The 23,489-nt window shown below is 41.1% G+C and overlaps 1 protein-coding gene across 2 annotated transcripts in view; it reads left to right on the top strand.

The window, feature by feature from the left end:
• Positions 13,946-23,489, top strand: part of KIF18A (kinesin family member 18A) — a 43,786-nt gene continuing 34,242 nt past the window's right edge. Inside the window, exons 1-6 of one of the 2 annotated variants that reach the window (XM_021401085.1) lie at positions 13,946-14,035; positions 14,618-15,014; positions 15,667-15,824; positions 16,652-16,756; positions 17,469-17,579; positions 22,100-22,297. In XM_021401085.1, coding sequence (XP_021256760.1) covers positions 14,687-15,014; positions 15,667-15,824; positions 16,652-16,756; positions 17,469-17,579; positions 22,100-22,297 — 900 coding nt within the window. In that variant the 5' untranslated portion in view covers positions 13,946-14,035; positions 14,618-14,686. Of the gene's footprint in view, positions 14,064-14,617; positions 15,015-15,666; positions 15,825-16,651; positions 16,757-17,468; positions 17,580-22,099; positions 22,298-23,489 lie in introns of both variants that reach the window. The other variant, XM_021401087.1, reaches the window with a different exon arrangement.

The following is a 23,489-nucleotide window of genomic DNA, read 5'->3' as shown; positions in this document are numbered from 1 at the left end:
ATGCACAGAAACCCCAAAACACTGCAAGAAGTCATCTTAGTAATGTGATGGGAAGCAGAGCAGCAACAGCAGAGCAGCAAAGTCCCAGGCTACAGCAAGCGCTGATCTGCTCCAACACAACAGCCAGGGGCACAGAAATAAAGAAGCTGCTTACCTTCAGAAGGCCTCAGGTACACAGCGATCTCCAGCATAATAGCCTTGCCTCCCCTGCCAACCCTTAAATGAGAGCTAGGAAGGGGTGGATCCTGGCTCCTCTCATTGTATGCATCTGAGCTCCCCTGGGTTGGCCCTAACTTCCCACCAGGTGCTCAATCACTGCTTCAAGCCATGACTTAGCATTTTCTCTGCAAGTGCTATGCTTCTTTCTATAAGCCAAAAAAACTTAAATAGTTTTGTTTTAGAAATCTAGTATAGTTTTTATGTCTTTAGTATTCTAGATCCAATCTGTCTTCTGTCAGTAACCATATAACATAGACTAAGACATGCTCAAAACAGCTGAAGGAATCCGTAACAAGAATTATTTATAAAAACTAAGGTAAACTGGTAATACGTCTTACCAAGAAGTAAAGAAGTACAGCAAATCTTAATTATCTACAATGTTTGCAAAACTCCTCAAGACGGGAAAATACAGACTGATCATGTCACCGCAAGAAAATCATCTAGATGAGTTTGCAAATATTTTATAATGCCTTAAAACATATCAATGAGTCACATCTTGGACATTATCCCGAATGATCTGTGCAATATAAAGGAATCGCACTAGTGTTATAAAATACGTGTATATTAGAAAACTCCCTAAAAAGTACTGTATTATTCAGAACGAATAAAAAAATACAAGTAACTAACAGGAGTTCTGATCAAGAGTTCACTACTTGAGAAACGGAATGCTTATATTCTACTAATGAGACCTTATCGATAAGATACAATTTCCCACTTAGAAGAGGTCACTTGGTCATTTTGATGACTTCCCTAGATAAATGCTTGCTTATAAATTCAAGACCACCAAAGCAGTTTGTATTCAGTCACTTCGTTCTGCACTGACAACAAACAAATATTCTCTACTCAAACAACACACAGACCATCTTTGCTCATTTTAGGCTTCACAGCAGTAATCTGTCTGGTTTCAGAGAACAGCATCTGTCAAAATTTACAAAGTGTTTAATCAGATCATACTTCTGGAACTGTCAGAGATCTAGAACTATTTTTGTTAGGAAGCAAAAATATTGATTAAAAAGTTCTGTGAGTTTGAGATTTTTCTCTGTGATGTTAGCCCTTCACTCACCAAAGTACTAGAAGATAACAATTACCCATGAGAAAACATAAGACTACTATGAATCTTTCCCCTCTTCTCTTACTACTAGAGCGACATCCGTTGAAAGAACGTACCTCACGTAAGCCAAAAGACGTGCAGCTTCCTACAGCCATTTAACAAGGCTTTTCAAGATGAGTCTGAAGTCCAAGTCCTAAACTCTAGCTGCCTGCCCCGATGAATTGCAAGCAAATATCTGTACATTTTATTGATGAATTTTCCCAGTTCTACAGAGAAAACTACTCTTCAGCTGCTCCAAATTCTGGCTTGAGATGGATAAGGCTCCTCCCTCCTCCCAGTTTATCCCGAATCTGTTTACTTTACCTACCACTACCTAAAACACACACAGACAAACCATGTAGTGCAAAGATTATCTCTGTTTTTGCACAACTATCTAAGAACCTGTCTTATCCCTTCGATTCCTGTTAAGCATACAGAAATTCAAGAGGCATACTTGTTTAATATGACTGCCAAAAGACAGGGCTTTTAACATTATTTTAAATAAAACTGATTGTTAACAAAATGTTGGCACAGCGAGACATGCAATAAAAGTTATTCGTGGGATCATAAAGATTTGTCAGTAGAGACATTTACTTTTGGAGAAATGCTGGAAGGGTTTTAGAACTTCTCTAAATAGATTAAGAAAATGCACACACTTAAAACCACAACTGAAAAAAATATTATAACATACTTTGCTCTTACCCACATGCAATTAAGAAAAATCATCCAAGAACAAAGGAAATGAGAGGTCAAAGATACTCCAGCATTCGTAATCAGAATCTTTTTTGTAACACTGCAATTTAATAGGAATTATTATTTCATCTTTAGTATGCAAATATTTCTTCCCTCTTATGTGAATACAAAAGAGAGATACTCTAATCCAGAGTATCTATTTTGATTCTTAATTTTCGTTACAAACCTAAGAGAATATTGCCCCACATGAAGGAGAATATTATTACAAACCTAGAGAACCACATATGTTATACAGACACTTAGATAATCTGAAAGCCCTAGCCACAATTCTGAAAAAGCTGCACTTTGCAGTCTGTTACCCCTATGAGGAACTCCAAAAACGAAACATAACCTGGTGTAGCGATAAGCAAGACTAATGCAATAGAAACAGCGTTACAAGAGGTGGAAGGAAAATACAGCGCTCACCCGGATTGGAAGATTTGGGGCTCGCAGGAAAAGGCTCCCACCAAGGAGGGATCTCCAGGAAGAGATCCTTCCTCAGCGGCAGTCAGCCCTTAAATGAGGCCTAAGAGGGGTGGAGCCTGGCTCCACCCCTTCTGGTTGCACAGGTGAATTGCCTTCACCTGTGCTCCCAGGGCTGACTGGGTCTTTCCTCCAGGTGCTCAATCAGTGGTTCAGGCCATGACTCAGCAGTTCCCATACACCCGGTATTAAAGCATAGGTTCTAATGTCATCTCAACTTAAATAAGAAACAAAATAACGTCATGTTTTAATATAAAGTTATTTTACAATGAAAACTGAAAAAAGAGCTGCTGAAGAATAAAAACATCCATGACAAAAAGGGGTCAAATTCACCCTCTGAAGCTGTCATTCCAATCTTCCCTACAGCAACACTTCAAAACACTGAAAAAACATGCAAGCAAAATCAAGCTTTCCAAATCTTTGCGTGTACTACCAAGAAAGTGATGCTGACGATATTGATATGAAATGTATCGACTCCTTCACTGCATACCCTAAGCCACAGACGTACACAGGCGCAAATTCCATTTAAGCCAAACCATGCTCAAATATAGAAGAGCTAAACTTGACAGTTAAAATAAAGATAAAATACAAAATTCTACATTTCTTGTAACTAAGTGGCACATCCAGAACTACGAGCAACGTAGTCTAGCAGAAGGTACTCCCAGCCACGGCAGGGCTCTTCAAGCTAGATGATCTTTAAGGTCCCTTCGTACCCAAACCATTCTACGACTACCGGTAGCAAAATTTGTCAGTGCAACAAACCATAAACGAGCCCTTCCGTTTCAAATCAGAGAGATGCCAAGCAAACGAGAACCGCCACCACCTGCCCTTGCAACCTGCTTTTAGAGAGTTCAGCGAGGCCTCCCTTCAGTATGCATTATTTACTTAACTCATTTTCCTAAGAGTGATAGTGTCTGGAATGAAATTTAATGATATTATGACTCAAGCACATAATTATTAACACTTCCGTATGAAATTAAAATTTCAATCTCCGAATGACTTCAGCTAATCACCAGACTTAGAAAGATAGTTGATTTCCTCAGCTACATCTAAAAAAAAAAAAAAAAGTCATATTTCCTCAATTATTACAGAGAAGATATTTAAGATGCAATAAAAATTTTACAGAGTCTGAACTGCAAATCTAATCTTTTCTTACATATTCACGGTCAGCAAACCCAAGACACGTACGCATACTTGGTAAGTCTAAGCTGCCAGGGACCTACAGTAATTTTACAATAAATAATATGAGGACTGCCCCAGAAGTAACGCCTTCTGTTTTATTCTGCTGGCCCACAACATCAGAGCAGATATTGACGATACGGCAGTAGAGGCCGAACCTTCCCACTAATATCCCGTTACGTGTTGTTGCCATGAGACAGATGGCAGCAGAGGGGCAAAATGGCATTTGACATGGAAGCGTGTACGAAGCAAAGGTGTGTCACTGAATTCCTCCACGCAGGAACAATTGTAGCCACTGCCATTCACCAGTTTTTACAAGCGCAGCACGCAGGGCCTTGCTCTTGCTCTATCAAACAGTGTTATTGTGAGCTTTGTATCTGTTGTAATTTCCACGGAAATAAATAGGAGGCATTATTTTCAGAGCAACAGACATCTTAACTAAATCAACATTTTACAAAGAGAGCCTGAGGCAATATTATTTCAGTGATTTTAAATACCCATGTTAACACTTTCAAACTACTTTTAAAAGTATTCTCCCGAAGTGCTGAGCCACCAGTAAACACCATCAGAATGATATGTGCTCAAACTCCGGGAAGAAGAAAAAAATAATAAAAAACAGAGGGTACGCTTGGATGATTTCAGATACCCATTAATTTTAGACATCAGATTTGGTAGTTTATATCTCAATTATTTCTTTACGCAGAACAAGCCTGCATAAAGCTGCTCAAAACAGGATTACCTCAAACAGAATACAAGACAGTAAGAAAAACGTGCGGATATTTCCCATACTACCATTACCACCTTGAACCCCTAGTAATATTTCGCGGCTCAAAGTCTGTACTCCTGTTTGCAAACCAGCATTCAAATATTTAATAAGAAAGTTTAGCCAAAAGGCTGACTAAATAAGGCACGCAGTACTAGATGGGAAGGAAATGAGTAGCTACATATATTAATTATCACCCTTTCTGGGATCACAGGCTCACTCAAGTTAAAATTTAAAGGGCTTAGATTACTTTCTGGTGAATTTTATTAGTTTTCCCCAAGAGGTGCAAAGACTAATGCTGTCACAACAGAAAAGGAGAGCATATACAGCGTCATTACAAGCTGAGTCACCCAACAGCATTGAATCTTGCTTTATTATAACACAGACTCTTAAACAGTCTCCTGAAACACTATCATTTGTTATGCGATAGAGTGATAACAGCAAGCTAACTTGGTATTACAATAAAATGAAATCTGGCGCATCTGCAGAGTCGTTCTCAATAGGCAGACCAAGTTCCCTTGCTGGTCTCTTCGGAGATAGCAGCTGCAGGCTTCCCTTCCCCTACTGCAATAGAGAAAGATGCAGAATAAAGTTGCTGAGGGCTGTCTTGTTGTTGTGGCTGATGATAACATTCAGATCTGCCCGCTGAGAGCCATGCTGCAGGTGGGAAGAAGAGGTGGTTGGGCGGACACCCAAGAATTATAACCAAAACATTCTTCCCTGTGCAGCTGTAGCCGTCAGCCTACTCTTCCCACCCCAACTCCTTCAAGTTTTTGAATTACTATCTCTCTGCGGTGCAAAAATGTCGAAGTTCCATAAAAACTGAACTTCTAAGGGAATCTTGACCATGCCTTGTTCGTATCTTGCCATTTTTGAGATCCAATATATGACACTATTTATCATTTCCTGCTACCAAGGGTCTAAGCACATAGCAGTATCAGCTTCAAAACAGAACAGATGTGCAGTGCTCTTAAATAAATCATAGGCATTTTAATTTGCCTGTCATTAGGGAATTTATAATCCCTTTATTTTTCAGGACCCACTACAGAAGACAGCAAAGCAAGATACTCCAAAATAAAAGTATGACTGGACTTGGTCCACCCCCTCAATTAACAAGCTGCTCAAATACCATCTTCTGTCATATTTTCTTCCCTGTCTCCATTTTCCCACTCTCATTTCATGACGGAACCTCTATAAAATCATATCATTACTCAGTAAGAATAGTTATTCGAGAACCTTGCGCACATACTAGCTGAAACGTTTTTAAAAAAATATTTCTCTTTTTCATATACTACCTTCAAAATGGTTTTTAGGCAAAAACAACATTTTCAAGGATTTTTACTTCTTCAAATGTGATTTTAGTCAAATATTTTTAACAGCGCCCTGCAGCAAGACGAGGGGGCACCTCCGCAGCCCTCCGTCCTTCCTCGGCCCTCTGTGCCCAGCGCCGAGCAAAGGCTGTGCCTGCAGCCTGCTGGGTCGCCGTGTGCCCGGGTCCCTCCCCAGCTCTGAGGCCTGGTCTGGGCTTCACCTCGCAGGGCAGAGTCGTTCCCTCTGGGGAGAGGGGACAGGACCCAGGAGGCCCAGGGCAGACTCTAAAGTACCGAAAATGGAGAGGCACATACTGGTTTTGCTTTAGAAAATACCTTAGGTTTTTGGTATCGTAATTATTTTGTATTGTTGTTTCAAATTGTTTATTGTCCAGTTTTGAAAGAAAAGTCCTAATGGAGCAACTGGAACGGACCTTCATGCTGAACTTGAGTCCTTCTTCCTGTTCAAACCAAAGACTTCCACTTCTCCAATAGAAAGCTGCCTCTGTACCTTCTCTGACGCAGCCTGGAGGCCGCAGGGAGCTTGGGGCTGTCCACTGGATTCCTCCCAACACAGCAGCTGAGTAGACTGGTCTCAGTCCTGCCCTCTTCTTCGGAGCTCACCTGTAGGCCGCAGGGAGCTTGAGATCGTCCTCTGGACTCCTTCCTTTGTCCCAACACAGCAGCCTAGAGGACGCCAGACCCGGTCCTGCCCTCTTCTTCAGGGCTCACCTGTAGGCCACAAGGAGCTTGGGACTGTCCGCTGGACTATTCCCATTGTCCCAGCACAGCAGCTCAGAAGACACCAGTCCCAGTCCTGCCCTCTTCTTCAGGACTTGCCTGAAGGCTGCACGGAGCTTGAGGCCATCCGCTGGACTCCTGTTGTCCCAGTGCAGAAGCTTAGAGGACAGCAGTCCTGGTCCTGTCCTGTTCTTGAGGGCTCACCTGGAGGCCACGGGGAGCTTGAGGCTGTCCACTGGACTCCTCCCATTGTCCCGGTGCAGAAGCATAGAGGGCACCAGTCCCAGACCTGACCTCTTCCCCAGAGCCTGCCTGGAGGCCGCAGGGAGCTCGGAGCCATCTGCTGGGCTCCTCCTGTCGTCCTAATGCAGAAGCTTAGAGGACGCCAGTCCCAATCCTTCCCTTTTCCTCAGAGCTCGGGAAAGAAGAGGTGAGAGGTCTTGGGGAAGGATGAGAATGGGGGACAGGAAAGAAGGGGTTCTAGAGAGCAGCAACTGGCCCAGGGGCTCTCTGGCAGGTGGTGACTCTTCAACGCCGAGATGGAAATCGAGGGCCCCTGCTGCGCTGCCAATGGATATAGCGACATCTCCGGGCAAGCATGATGATCTGGAAGTGGTGTTAAGTAAATTTGTGGATGACACTAAGCTGGGAGGAGCGTTGACTCCCTTGACAGTAGAGAGGCCTTGCAGCAAGATCTGGACAAATTCAAGAGTGGTCCCCATCGGCACGAAGAAGAGCAAGTGCTGGGTTCTGCACCTGGAATGGGGCAGCCCTGGCTGTACGTACAGACTGGGGGGAGAGAGGCTGGAGAGCAGCCCCACACAAAGGAATCTGAGCATTCTGGTCAGTGGCAAATTGAATCTGAGTTGGCAGCACGCCCTGGCAGCCGGAAGGGCCAACCGTACCCTGGGGTGCATCAGGCCCAGCACTGATGGTTAAGGGTCTGGTTAAGATGGTTAAGGGTCTGGAGGACAAGACGCTGGAGGAGTGGCTGAGGGCCTTACATTTGTTGCTCCCAGAGCAGAGTAGGCTGCGGGGAGCGGAGGGCAGCGCTGAGCTCTGCTCTCCGGTGACAGCAACCCAGGGCCTGAGGGAAAGGCATGGAGTTGCGTCAGGGGAGGATCAGGTGGGGGTTAGGGAAAGGGTCTGCACCAGAGAGTAGGGGACATGGAACAGCCTTGCCCAGGGCAGTGGGCACGGCCCCGAGCTGCCGCAGCTGATGGCCCATTTGCATTTCGGTGGTCCTTCGTGGAGCCAGGGGTTGGACCTGATGATCCTTGCACGTCCCTCGCAACTCGGGATATTCTGTGACTCTATGGTTTCAATATTTATCTTGTTACATAACTAATATTCTGTGCTGAGCTTCGTATTTTGGCTGCATCCTACAAAACGCCTCATACAACTTGAGAACTCAATACATTTTTCCAGGTCCCTTTTCAAATTCCTATTTATCTTGGAGACACCGTGGAACACTTCAATTTTGAGAGCCTTTACTGTAAATGTATTGTACCACTCAAATCATTTGCAGATGGCTTTGGAAGCACCATGACAAGCACACTGGCCACCAACACAGCCACATAACTATTTATATACTATGATACTTGGAAACCCTTCTCACAAAACAGAAGTCCACGCTGCAGGGCGCTGTAGAGAGGAAGGCTATTTTTATCCTTAAGAGCTTACATTCAGTATAAGACAGAAAAAGAAAAGAAATACTGACACATAAACAAAGATATAAGGAAACCAAGACAATATCTTCACAATAGACTTACGCTTTTGAACACCAGCAGCCCATCTCAGCTTCATGTGATTGATTGTCACCTGGACTAACGAGCTCCACGCAACAAGAAGGAAACATTTATGCTCTGGATCAACACCACATAGCAGCAGCAACAGAACTTCAGGAAGTGAAAGGCTACTGTCTTCAAACCAATTGCTCAAGCAGCACTTCAGTCACAAAAGACCAACGTCAGACTGTCAGCAATATCTGATGTTTCCTTCTGCTACATTGGAAGGCCGTGCTCATACTCGCTTTCTGCTGAAAATGAATCTTTAATTTGACATGTGCGTGCACGAAAATAGCAGTTCTTAAAAGAAAAATGAATACTGACCCAAAAGACTGAAAGCTTACGGCAAAACTGGATGTTTTTAAGAAATACGTTTCTTTCTAGAAGCTAGATATCCCTATCACGTTATTTCCAAAACAAAGATACTCCCTTGATGCAAGCAGCGTATTAAATCCAAGGGTGCACAACAGGCAAGAAATGTCAGCTAATACAAGATGAGAGACAAAATCTATCAGAGGAAAATTATCTTCTTTTTAAAGCAAAAATTAGCATAATTTGATAAAAAAAAGATCATCTGATATTAACTATTTTTAGGTCAGTTGCTTAAAGACTGGAGAAAAGGGAATAAATAGTCCCATTCATCCGTTCTCACCACCACCCCGATCACCTACCATTTACAGACATTAAAAAGGAAAACTTCCAGAACTACCATAAATCCAATACTACTCCCAGAACTTAGTTTATCTACATTCCTGTCTATACTAGACAGCCATATTTAATGCAAAACCAGATAACAAGTTTCATCATCAAAATTTGAGCATATACATGTCCTGGTTCTAGCCGAGTTTAAATATTATACATAAAAACCTGCTGTTTGTTCTGGAGCACTATCAAAATAGACTCCTAGAGCTCCACAACTTGTAAGAACCTTTGTTAGGAGATCCTCACAGGAACGGTTAAAACGTCAAAGTTTCATAGAACTCAATGTTGGTGAAGTTTCTTTTTCTATCACTGTATAACACAAAGGACTAGCAAAAAGGCAAGCGACTGACGCAGAAAAAAATAAGGAAAAAGAGTGAAAATGAGGAAAAACACCCTTGGGAATGTCTGAAGACATTACTTTTCAAAAGGCACGCTCGGTTCTTTCGCTACTTTTAAAGCTCAAGAGAAGGTGGAAAACTCTAACTGCCCCAAGAACTGCAAAAACAGCAGTCGAGTATGCATGAGGAACACTAGCAGACTGAGAAAGCTAAAATGTGGTTTAGTCAATATGGTAAACTTCAAGGGGAAATCACTGCTGCGTGGATTTAGTGCAACAGACTTTTCATTGAGGAAAAGTAAAGGAGATCACTAAAAACTAAGTTGTACAATGTGTTTTCAAAAAAGGACTACCAAAGGGACTTTGTAGAAATAAGTTCTAAAAGGAATAAAAGGAGACTCAAAGATAAGCAGAACTGTTATTGCTTAAATCCCTGACAAATTCCATAGAGACGTCAATCAACAAAAATATTCAGTGAGAGGTTACTAACACCTTGATCTCAGCTTCGATTCACTCTTAAAGTAACATTTATGTTCTCAGCAACCTCACGCACTGACCAAAATCATCAAGAGAATGTTGTCTTTCTAACTGGATTTTCGATATATTGGCAATTCACTGTCTTGGGACACTACAAGAAATAAAGGCCCCCTTGTTATTTTATTTAATAACAAGGAACATAACTGTGTTAAAACTGAGTAAAGGAAAACTTTGTGTAAGCAGGAGAGAAGGTAGAAAAACAAAATCCAAGATGAGAATTTACATTCCCTGTTCCCAAAAATAATTTAAAAAGAAACAAAAAAAACCACATGGTCTTCCTAGTTCTATAGCCATTTTAACAAAAACCGTATCATGCAACAATCAGTCTCAATTTTAGTTCAAAATTTCACCAATTACGCTTACTCTAATAAAACTTAGTTGACACACCACACCCTTTAGCACACTTATTTTCAAATCTTCAATCTTCATAAAGTGCTGCAAGTACATCATTTACTGTCTTTAAAAAAAACAGTTGTTTACAGTTACGTTGAATAGTTTACACACATCATAAATGCTTCTGCTCAAGATAACACTCATTCTCTCGTGTCTGACATTAGTGGTTGACCACTAGAGCAAGAATCACTGCAAAACAATCTATACGGATGTGAAAAAAATCACTCCCCAATAATATGCTGCTTTACATTCATAAATATCTAAATACTTAAAAAAATACTTAAAAATTGAAAAACATACTTAAAGCCTTCAGAGACCAGAGTTACTCTCCGCCGCTTAGAACCAGGAATAGTTTCTTTTGCGAGTTCTGCCCAAAAAACAAATGTTTAATAAACAGCCCCCCACACCAGCCTTAATTCTTAATTAAGTAGAAACTTACACAACTGAAAAAAACCTTTAAATACAGTCTCACAATTTATACGTTCACCTCTTGTACAAAAACATCCCGATAGTTCTGAAATGCGGATGAAATCTGAACTTTAAGTTCAGCATTGCTTGTATCAGAAATAGTGTTGCCAGTAGGAGTAGGGAATTCATTGTTCCTCTGTACTCAGCCATGGTGGGGCCGCACCTCGAGTACTGTGTCCAGTTTTGGGCCCCTCACTGCAAGAAAGACATTGAGGCCCTGGAGCGTGTTCAGAGGAGGGCACGGAGCTGTGAGGGGAATGGAGCACAGGGCTTATGAGGAGCGGCTGAGGGAGCTGGGATTGTTCAGTCTGGAGAAGAGGAGGCTCAGGGGAGACCTCATCGCTCTCTATAACTACCTGAAGGGAGGTTGTAGTGAACTGGGGTCGGCCTCTTCTCTCTTGTAGCTAGTGACAGGACGAGGGGGAATGGCCTCAAGTTGCGCCAGGGGAGATTTAGGCTGGACATTAGGGAATTCTGCTCTTCTGAAAGAGTGGTCAGGCGCTGGAATGGGCTGCCCAGGGAGGTGGTGGAGTCACCGTCCCTGGAGGTGTTCAAGAAACATTTAGATCTAGCGTTGAGAGACATGGTTTAGTGGGGTTGTTGGTGGTAGGTGGATGGTTGGACTGGATGATCTTGTAGGTCTTTTCCAATCTAGCTAATTCTATGATTGTATTTTATGAACGTGCACTTCATTATTTAGGTATTTTCAACATCAGGGAAAAAAAAGTGTTACAATAATTACGGCTACTCTGATTCTCACAGGCTTTCAAGAAATTTAAAATAATACAGTGACTTCCAAACTAAGGAAGTTCTCATAAGGCAACGCAATAAAACTAGACTACATCATTTTGATCTCCCTGAATCCATCTCAAACGTGCTATATCCCTTTGCACTGTCAGATAACACCATTTCAAGTAGATAGAAGTAGCTAGATATTTTCAACTTAGAACTTCATGTACAATTTCATTGTTTTAACTAAAACTTAGCATTGATCAACCTAATAGAGTAAGAGTTCAAGCACAGAGTTCACAGAGAAAAGCATCTGACAGGTGAGGCCATTTAAGTTGCATGTGATATTCTTTCTATTTATTATCATATTTAAGATCCCCCAGACGCAAACGATTTCACCACTTAAGTTTTGTAAAGGGAGTGTGAAACTATACCTAAACTGCACGTAACACCTGCTGTGTAGACACAGCCATGCTACAGCACAGGCAGATGTGAGCAAACCCAGACACCAAAAGGAATCTTTCCACAGTACCTCGGCCAAAGTAGGCAGCTTGTAATACTCGCCTGGTATTGATACAAAACTTTCTGGTGCTACAAATTACCATTTTGTAACCACAGTACCTCTACACCACTTCACGCAGTATCAGCACATCCCAAGGAAACGGTGCGGCAGACCCACTGAAACAACAAGCATCTCAGAAGAAGGTATAAGGGTGAGGAGGTTTAGACTGAACATAAGGAAGAATTTCTTCAGAGGCTGGTCAAGCATTGGAACAGGCTGTCCAGTGATGCAGTGGAGTCCACATCCCTAAGTTACTTGAGACACACGGACGTGGCACTAAGGGACACGGTTTAGAGACTGGACTCAGTAGGTCAGGCTGACAGCTGGATTTGATGATCATGAACGTCTTTTCTAACATAACTGATTCTACAATTATTATTATTTTTTTTTTTACATACTACCTCTTACACAAAAGAGCTCTTCACAAATTGATGACATAACCACACAGAAGAACTCCCTGCTACTGTTAGTAATTAACGCTCCCCTACAAATGCACAAGAGCAGTCTAGAAAAACAAGCACAAAAGCAAGGGATTACTTGAATGCTACAGTTTTAACAAACACAGAATATTTCACAGGATTTGTTAACATCGGGCATACAGATCACCAGATTTCTACGACTTTAAATAAAAAACATTCATTTGGATGGCAAAATAATTTTTAAGTTTTAAAAGGTGGAATAGTCTTAAAGAACACGCCTTATTTCTCTAAAGGAGAGTTATTACCACATTGCACAAACTTTTCTGCTGGATTGACAGTAAATCATAGGTGTTAGCCAATTATTTAACTCACCTGGCCTGACTGGGGGGATAAACAATTAACAACCTCCTCCACCATCACCGGTACGTGCAATCTTCCAAAACTTTTGTTTTCTGTACTATGAGGCAACCCTTCAGTTTCGAGTTTCTGTGTAGTTTGCTCCGTTAACTCATATTCAGAAAGCTGTTTTACTGAAGAATGGATTCTTCTGGCCAAAGCAGCTAATTTGATTGGATTCGGTTTTAAGTTGCATGGAAGCGGACGTTTATTAACTCGGCACAGACACCGAGATAACATTTTGGAGTTGATCAACCTAGAAAAACAGACGTTGGGAATTACTTTGACAAATGCTTAAAACATCAAGTGTTTAACAAAAAAAACAAAGAGCGCAACTGCTGTAAGTAAAGCAATACATTTCACAAGATAGGAGGTATTACAGAAACGCCATCTCAGCAAAAAGCAGGGTTAACTTAAGTAATAAAAAAGCTTTAATTATATTTTTATGAGCTCGCACCTTTTGTTGTATCATATTTCACACTCTCTCTTGCCCCACAGAAGACTGCATACTTTGACCAAAGACCCTTGGAATATGGGCTATCCCTACATTTTTACAACTGCATTTGTTAGCATGTATCACCCTATAACCTTGAGTGGACAACTTCCAGCCCTTTACAACAGAACTCAACACCTCTACAGAAGCTAATAAAGGGATGGGGAGAAGAACAATAATAATCTAACTCACGCTTCCTCGTGCTGGGACCCCAAAAGGTATCATTCCTGCCCACGGCACAGCTCGCAATCATTTACCTATACAACTGGAAACATTTTTTGTGCGTTTAAGGTCGCACCAGAAGACTACAAAGGTGATCAGGGGCCTAAAGCATTGCTCTTACACGGAAAAGCTGAAAAAGCTGGGGCTGCTGAGGCTGGAGAAGACGAAGGGAGGATCTTATCAACGTCTGCACGTATTGAGCAGGCCGCGGGGACGGCGGCTCTCCGCGCTCTCCCCTCACGACAGTTCCCGCCCGCTGACCCCGCGAGACGCCCCGCGCGCAAACCCGGGAAAAGCCGCCAGCCCCGAGCGCGCGCGACTCAAGCACCCGTCGCCTCGCGCTTACCGCTCTGCGCCGTCGCCCTGATGACGTCACGGACGCAGCGACCAATGAGGAGGCGGGGGAGGGCGGCCGCTGGTATTTGAATTCGGCGGCTGGGCGGGGTGGCGGTTTACTCGGCCGCGGCGCTGAGGTGAGTGGCGACTTTAGCGGGATGGCGGGTAGGGCTCGGGGCTTAGCGTGGGGTCTTGTGTTCGTGGTCTGTGCTTGGCGGCGAGCCTTGGGGCACTGCTGTCTTTTCTGGGGTGAAGAACGAAGCCTGGAGGGCGGCTCCTCGTCGGTCTCTGAGCGGTCCTTCTGTTTAAATCTGCGTGCCGTGTTGTGAGGCCTACAATCCAGAGGCTGCTCGGAAGCCCCCGGCGGGACAGGAGAGCTGCCTGCTGTGGTCAGCAAAAAGCTGGCAGCTGCCGTGCGAGTCTGCTCTGAAGTAAATGAAAACTGCAGGTGGATCAGTAGCTGAAGTGGGAGAAATCAGCTTCTGACTTTGCTAGGGAAGGACTGCTTAGCTTTCTTAAAGCTGTGCAGGGTTAGGTCACGTTTTCAGGCCGGTCACAGTAGTTCTGAGAGTTTTGTGACGGTTGTAGCAGTCCATAGAGCCAACTGAGTGTGGGGCAGGGCTAGTGCAGATGCATGCTTAAGCCCTAAGTTAAAGTGCGAACTGAAGGGAAGGTTGCATTTCAGATGTATGTCCTTTTACTGCTGTTGTCGATTGCAGGAAAGATTCAGCTCCTTCAAGATCTGAAGGAGTCTTGGAAGCAAAGAAGAGAGAGCAAAGAGCACTGTTATGTCTGCTGCTGAGGAAGATGATGTCTGTAGCCATATGAAAGTGGTAGTCCGTGTCCGTCCAGAAACTCAAAAGGAAAAAGATGGCAACTTTGCCAAAGTTGTTCACGTTGTTGACCAGCACATATTGGTCTTTGATCCGAAGGAAGAAGAATTTAGCTTTTTTCATGGAAAGAAACTGACCCACAGGGATATTAATAAAAGAACAAAGAAAGACCTTAAATTTGTTTTTGATGCTGTTTTTGCTGAAAATTCAACCCAGCTGGAAGTTTTTGAGCATACAACAAAAGGTGTACTAGATGGCTTCTTAAATGGATATAACTGCACAGGTAAACTTGCTATTAAGCTCTTTCCCTTCAAAAGTTTCACTAAATTCTTTGGAGAATCTACCCTTGTGTCTGGGTGCTGCAGGGGCCCTTGGGGACCTACATTTGAACATTTTGTTGTAATTTGTATTTATGAGCATCTGACTCATTGCGTCTGGAAGGCAGAGTAGCTACGTTTTGTTTTGAGGAAGAGTTTGTGATAGGGTTGTAGAAGGCTTCAGAACTTGGTGGGAAATACATGTACTTATGACAAGAGTCCTCAAGGAAGAGTTATTCAGCCAGAAGTAGCTTCATTGAGTGTGCTGATCTATTTTGTCAATTTAACTTTTCAAGGGCTTGTTTTTTTAGTGTCAGATAGAACGTGGTGAGGAAATGCAATATGTATCTGCAATAAGTTGATGGTTCAGGGTTACGAGAGTAAGGAAATAATATTTTTCACTTCATTTGCTTGTGAATTAACTTGAACTAAAAAATTCAAAATACATGTGACTTGGAAATAACTTCCTGATTACAGTTGTAAGAAGACTAAGAAAGTTAGTTGATGGAAACAGTGGTACAGCATGACAGGGGGACAGGAATGTCCATTTGAAGTTCATTCTTGATTTCGCTTACTGATAAAAAGTGTATATTTGTGCCTTTTTTTTCCTTAATGCAGTGCTTGCGTATGGTGCAACGGGGGCTGGAAAGACTCACACAATGTTAGGTTCCCCTGAAGATCCTGGAGTCATGTATTTAACCATGATGGCACTTTACAATTGCATGGATCAAATAAAAGAAGAAAAAATATGCAATATCGCTGTGTCTTATTTAGAGGTAAGCCAGCTCTTGGATTCGGTATGCTGCTTTTAAGGCCTATTTTTATAAATCAAGTTTTATTTCTTTTTATTTCCTCTGTTCTCCTACCCACTATGAACTATTCTGGGACTTTATGAAATGTATCCCTGCTGGGACTGTAACTGAATTGTGCTCAAGAAATTTGATGTTATTGATAGGCACCTGTTTTTGTCTTCCTACCTTCCCAAAAAGGCCAATCTCTTCTAACACATTGATTTCACGTTTGAGTGATTCCTGTCCTGCAGATTAGTTAAGTTCCTTTGAACAGCTGTTGAAGAGTAGAAGAAAATACTTGGTCAGGGATGTTAGCAATAATTTCCTGTAAACGCTGTGAAATTGCACAACTACAAGATAGTTAATGCCTTTTCAATAACATTCAGTTCAGTTTTACTGTATCTCAGGTTAATAAAGTACTTTGGTGAGAGCTGCTGTGGTACTGATTAGCCCACTACAAATATTTGTTTTGGTCTTTGCTGCTGGCCTCTCTTACCTCCACCTTTTTGACATCACGTTTCTGTTCTTACGAGTACCTATCTTGGCATTGCTGCAAAGCAGTAGTAGCAAAGTTACTGTTATATTCTAGCCCCCACCAAGTCATAGTGGAATAGTCATTAGTGTTAGGGGAGGAGAGTAAAGAAGAGGAATGAAGTTATTTCAAGTGCTTCCACAGGCCAAGATTGAAGATAATTGAAAAATTTAACACTTATTCTTAAAATAGTTGTAAAACTGAGATTGCCATTCATATCCAATCCTGCCAGCTATGGTAGGGTCACTTTCCTAAAGAGATATTAAATTCCTTTTTAAAGGTGTACAATGAACAGATCCGTGATCTTCTGGTGAACTCGGGACCGCTAGCTGTCCGGGAAGATGCCCAGAAAGGGGTGGTGGTTCAAGGGCTAACGTTACATCAGGTATGTAAGTAGATACTGAAACTCAGGAGGCCTCAAAATATTTGAGGTCTAATTAAGTTCTGATTGCACAGTGGAAGTTGTTTGCAACATAGGAACTACCTTGTGGGCTTTTTTTTAGCAATCATCATGAGTAACTTAGTGATCTGTAAACCTAATAATTAAAATACATGTTATGAAAAAGCTACTGGTATTCTTCAGCAGAAATGGATTAAAAAAATCATCTTTATTATCAAACGGGCACTGTTGGCTTGCTGCTTCGGTTTTGGAAGAATTGCTGTTGTGACTGGGTCTTGGACAACAACAGTAATATATTAATGTTTGAAGCGTTAGTACAAAAAAAAAGATTAAGGAGTTCTTAAGACTGCTTTCGAACTGTGGGTAGTACTTGCAGATTTAAGGTTTGGGGGGGGGGTTAATGTTTTCTTTGTATTTTTTGTTCTCAAGAAGAAGTGTTTTCAATTTCTGAAGCTATTAAGTACTTCGTTTACGTGCTTTAATGATTTCAGCTGAGTTCATTTGAAGGGCCTCAATTCCAAAACAGCACTTCCTAATAACTCTATTTTGAAGTACATTTGTCTTTAAAGGTGAATGTTCATTTTTATCTGTTTTGATCTATTTATATGTATATATTAGAACCACTTAAAAATCTTGTACAGCTTATGAGAAAGAGGGGGGAAGAAAAGTGTACTTACCCTGTGCTCTACTTTTAAAGCCTAAATCAGCAGAGGAAATCCTTCAAATGTTGGATTACGGAAATAAAAATAGGACACAACATCCCACAGATGTCAATGCCTCCTCTTCTCGTTCCCATGCCGTCTTCCAGGTAAGATGATATAGCAGGTGTACACCAGCATTTCTGTTTTACTTGTTGCCTAAACTTGAATACAATGGAAGCTTTTAAATATATATATATCAAACCTTAATTTCAGTGCACAGAGCTAAACGTGTTCCAGTTCACTGTTCATACTGAATAGAAGCAAAGACAATGAAAAGCTTTCTAATTCCAATTGTAGTTCTTAGAAATATCTTTTCTCTAAAACTGTGTTTTTGAGTTAAAAATATGCTTTGATATTGTAGACTTAAACTTTAGAAGGGCTTTTAATGCTTTCTGCTTTTATGTTGCTCTTATGCCACTCAGCATTCTTGCACAAGAAATACTTTACAGAGTGTCATTATTCATCTTGCTATGATCTGAACATTCCAAGCACTACTTTTCTGTGTGTTGTTTATTTGGTTTTACGTTGATTCAGGATTTCTTGTATTTTAGTATATAGCCAGTTTTAAAGCAATTATACCAGTATTTAAACTGATACGTACTTGAACCAAGAAAGCAAAATGCATGTTTCTAGTTTCTGTAGAATAAGGGTTTTACATATGTTGTACAAATGTGCTAGTGTTAAAGATTTCTCTAAAGATTATTGCTCTTTGTAGACCATCACAATGTCCTTCCAACTGCTCTTGAATACAAACTGGAATAAAAAATGTTAGCTAAAACTTCATGATACAATGGCTACTGCCTATGGCAAATCACATCATCTTTTTATGTTGCTATTCTGGGTGTTGCAAAATATTACAAAGCAACTTGAGCTCTTGTCCTTGCATTACAGCTCAGTCATTATTTAACTGTTAGGCAGATGTTAACTGTGCTTGCGAACTGAAGCAATGCTTAATAATGGTAGTCAAAAGTACATATGATCATGTGGATTACTCAAATACAAATAACTGTAAAGTAAGCACTCTAGATCTAAATTTCAGTCATTAATATTAATAATAGACAGTAAATGTCTTACGTATTTACGTATTTCTGAAGTACCTAACAGGGAAATCCCCTCACTAAAAGTGTTGGTTTTCCTATACCTTAGGCTTCTGTTTGAAATCGTCCTTTCCGATTTCCTCGGAGTTCTTGCCAATGGTCATAAATTCAAAGCAATGCTTTCTTAGCAAATTGTGTGGCTTGACTGCTGCGATGTCACCTATGCATGCCATCTTTAACAAGGCACGAAGTGCAGCACCACAGATGGAGCTCAGAGCACAAATGGCCGATTTCCTTGTTTACTTGGGGCTGGAGTGTCTCATCTTGTTCACCTTTACTTGACAGCAGAAAGTTCAGATTTGTTTTATCTGGCAGGCTTTGCATTCATCTCAGTCCATTTCTAAAAATGGCAGGCAATTAAGTAAATTAGGTAGCTGTTGCAGTGTAGTGGTATTTTTAACAGGAAGGCAAGCAATTAAGTGAATAGAGATGTTGGAGAGTTCATCTTCTCCAGCCTGTGTTGTTTGTTTACTCTGGCAAATTGATCTCAGTGTAGGTATGTTTACTCATTAGCAAAAATTGCTTAAGCACCAGATGATGAAATCAACTATATTGACAGAACGAGTATGTTTGTATTTTATTGCAGTTTCGTTGGGATGTATGAGCAAAAGAAACATATTGAGCAGACTTGATCTTTCTTTAAATGCATTGTTGCAATCTATTTCTGCTTAGAGAGCCGACTGGAATAAAATAGAAGTGTTTAAAGGTGAATGGGTTGTCATTGTTGGGAATGAAGTAAAAACTTAATGAACTGAAAGATCCCATTGAATCTAAATGTTGTGGGAACTGTAAACTCAATTTCTGTGGATGTATACGTAGCAGCAATTCTAAGTCATGGCCTGAACCAGTCATTGAGCACCTGGTGGGAAGGCAGGGCCAACCCAGGGGAGGTCGGGTGCATGCAATGCTCTTGAGTGACTGGAAAGGGTGGAGCCAGGATCCACCCCTTCCCAGCCCTCATTTAAGGGTTGGCAGGGGAGGTGGGGGTGTCTCTTGCTGGAGATCCCTGCTGACCTGAGGCCTTCTAAAGGTAAGCAGCTTTTTCTTTTTCTTGTTTCTGCAGCCACAGCTGCTGCATTTGGTCGTGTTCTCGTTTGCTGCAGCCTTGGTTTGTGCCACTCCAGTCTTATTGCTGTACTTCCCATCACACTATAGCATTACAGCATTACAGTATACATGAAAAGGAATTTAGGATGCAGCTTGTTTGTAAAGTATTGAACGAAAGCACCATGGTCATTGACTCGTGTAGGTACCATTAAGGGGTTTGAAAATAACTTCTGTTGTCTATGCATATGGATATACCCAAAAATTGTATGATGCATCAAAGAGTTCAAATAAAGTTGAAAGGATTGTTTACAAAATACTTAAAGCATCTGACTTGAAAAATAAATAGTAGTGTAAGCTTCTGCTGCTCACTGTTAACAGCTTTCGTACGACTTCTAAAACTACTACAGGTGTTGCTTTGAACTTGAGAAAAGGGACAGATTTATAGTTGAACTAATCTCTCTAGGTTCCTCCTCTTTTTTTGTTTGGTTTTTTTTTCCTGTGTCCTGGTGGTAGTAGTGGCTGGCAGAGTAGCTATGATTGCATTAGATGCACTGGTTGTCTCTCAGTCAGTTCCCATAAGGCACTGCAGTTGGTTAGATAGCATGCGTGCTAGAATTTAGTATTCATGGACAAATGTCTGGATAGTTTAACTTAATCGCAAAGTAAATCTCAATATGAAGACTTGACATTGCCCTGTCATGGCTCTAAGAGCATGTTCAGCAGTGTAATCAGCATTTCATCAGAGGCACAATTCTTCCACAAAACAGCTGGATTCTATTTCAAGGATGGTGTCAACAGACTATTGTAGATTAACACTTCTTTTGTGTTTGTTCTTTGTGATATTCCTAATATGCTGCTTTTCTGTAATGAGGTAATCCTGAAATTTTGCTAGCTATCACTAAAGATATGCAATTGCTTACTAGAAAATCTCTTACCTAACTGCTAAAAGTCATTCTTTGTTTCGGTAGATAATTGTTTATCTCGACTCTATGATTTAAGTATCTACTAATGATGTTTGTTTTCAAAGAGAAAAGCAAGTCATGGCAGCGTTGGAATGACAGTTAAATTAACAACGAATGGGTGTCAAGCCTTTTTCACAGAAGTGACTTGATACTTGGGTTATGATGGGAATATGTCATATATACAGAAGCGTGTATGTGAAATAATTGTCTTATGTAAATACTGCATCTGCACGTGATGCTGAAATGGAATAATGCTGTCGCAAGCTACATTGATCCAGTGTAAGTGGAAGGTTCATATATAAACTATCGCGTACTGGTTTAAGCTAAGTAAACTCGCAACCGTACGCTTCTTAAAGGGGGCATTTAGATGTACTATCTACCTGATGCCCTTATTAGCAGCATTGGCATCTCTAAGGAATAATTACAAACTCGTCAGCTAGTACTGTAAGTAGCTGCTTATGTCAGTTTATTGCATCTATTTCCTTTGTTTACATAACATTGAAAGGGTTCTGCTGGTGGACGAAGAAATGGGAAGCAGCGTGCTTTGGGGCATTTCCTGTACGTTTTTTAGTTTTTACAAATGCTTGTGTCATAGAACATGATTTGACTCTCACTCCGCCTTTTTCTAGTTGACTAATGGTTGTTACTGGATTTTGGTAGAGCGTTACCAGCCTGAGATAGCTCCTTGATCAAGATAAATACAGAGTAGTTATTCTCTCTTCTTGTATATTGACCCTATCAGAAATAGTACAGTGGGTCTTTACTGTATGTTTGCTGCAGAAACATTTACATTTGGTATAGACTTGCTTACTCCCCCCCAGTGAAATATGAGAGAAAATAGGAAGGGCAAAAAGGGGTGGGTGGGGAAACCGTGTGGTTTGAAATACAGGCGGTTTAAAGAGGACACAAAAAGTGAGACTAAAGTAGTCAGGTACCACTAGCAGAGTGATGCCTAGCCAGTCTTTGTGCAGTGACTGCTTTCGAAAAACGCAACCAGTTTTATCACTGAGCGAGATCTCAAGTGCAAAATATTGCTATTCAGATCAGGTCTGCTTTCAGAGTTGTCCTCTCCTAGCTACTTGCCCACTCAAGCTGACTTGCTGGGGTGGAGCGGGGGCTGACTTAGGAATGGAGAAGGCTTTGATACTTTTTAAGTACTGTTCAGCGACAGTGAAAACATTAGTGTTATCAACACTGTCACAGTTGAACTGTCCTAAACTTGAAAGACAGCAACCTATGAGCTTCTACAAAGAAAACTAACTACTCTCCAGCCAAACACAGTACAACCATACTCAACTTCTTTTTCCTGCCTGAAGCAGGTGGATTTGAGGTGTCAGAAATGATTTTATGTTCCATTAGGACAAACTGCCTGTTGATGAGTATGAAAAGGTTTAACTTAGAATCCCAAAAGGATTCCAGTGAGAATTTCTGAAAATAGTTGTTGCGCTGTGAAGTTAACTCGGTGCTTAGAGTAATAAGAGACTGGATAGTGGTTAACTAACTTTTTTTTTTGCCTTGTAGATTTACTTAAGACAACAAGACAAAATAGCTAGCATTAGTCAAAATGTTCGGATCGCCAAAATGTCCCTCATTGACCTCGCAGGATCTGAACGCGCCAGTGCTACAAATGCTAAGGGGGCTCGTTTCCGAGAAGGAGCAAATATTAACCGCTCCCTGCTAGCTCTTGGAAATATCATTAATGCCTTGGCAGATCCAAAGGTATGTGCCGATTTCCCAAGCTGTCTTCGACTTCTAGTCTCGTGGAGATGTTCTCAAACGTACTGAGCATGAAGTGCTGCATCTTTTTGACTCTTACTGTATCTTTATAATTTCTTCATAGCATGTCACTGTGGAGTATATCGGAAAATGTGCATGTTAGGGTCTTGATTCTCTTAAGAATAGAGCCTCTGTAGACTCCGCTGAGGTATGAGATAGGGAGGGAGTTGTTTTATAAACTTCTTAGTTACTGAATCATCTGATGTAGCTTAATTTTAACCACGTGAGCTTTGATGCTGACAGTAATTTCCACATGAAAGAGAAAGAATGTGTTTTAAGTATCGTTATATTTCATATCCATTTTATATTGATGATTGGAACCAGCATCCCTTGGATTGCCTCAAGTCAAAGGCTTGTTTGGCTAAACTACAGGGTTAGGTTTTTTTCCTTCGCATAAAAGAGTATTGGATGAAGATGTCCTATTCTTTGTTGCCTAAACTCAGAGCAGAAATACTAAGGCTTTAAACTGTTACCACTGCTTAAACTACTCTGGATTCTGCCTGTTATCAACCGTGTATAAGTCTATTGGGCCTGAGGACATGCATCCTAGGGTCCTGAAGGAGCTGGTACAAGTTCATTGCTCCAGATCTGGGGCAATGCCAGATGTGTACAGAATGGGAGAAGAACTCCTTAAGAGAAAATTGCCACTGTCTCTTGATCTCTGGAAGCTTCTCTTGTGTAATCTCTCTTGTCCGACTGCTGGCAATAAAACAGTTTCTTGTTCTTTTTTTCTTACCTCCTAATTCTTTCCGTTTTGTAAAACACACCGTTTGCACAGGAATAGAAATTAATGGATAGCTTTCTAACAAGTTTATCAATGTACTAAAGATACATTTGAGGATTCTTTTTATTGGCAAAAGTGTGGTATGTTTCGCGCATGGAAGTTAAATTAGTAATCTTGAACTTCTAAAATGAAAAATCGGAAGAATCCTTTTACAGAAGAGGAAAAAGAGCTTCTTGGGACTTATGGAAATGTATTTTTGGAGAAACTTATTTCATTTCTTTCCACCTCAATTTGTGGTTAAACTTGTAGGCATCATTTGATTAAATGTGTGTTGTATTGTCAGTAGCTTAGGAACTTGAAATAAATGCTGAAAAGCAGTGTTGAAATGATACAATTGTTTGTGAACTGCTT

Source organism: Numida meleagris, chromosome 6 (assembly GCF_002078875.1).
Source record: "Numida meleagris isolate 19003 breed g44 Domestic line chromosome 6, NumMel1.0, whole genome shotgun sequence".
Taxonomy (NCBI): Eukaryota; Metazoa; Chordata; class Aves; order Galliformes; family Numididae; genus Numida; species Numida meleagris.
This window is presented reverse-complemented; position numbering and strand designations above follow the sequence as displayed.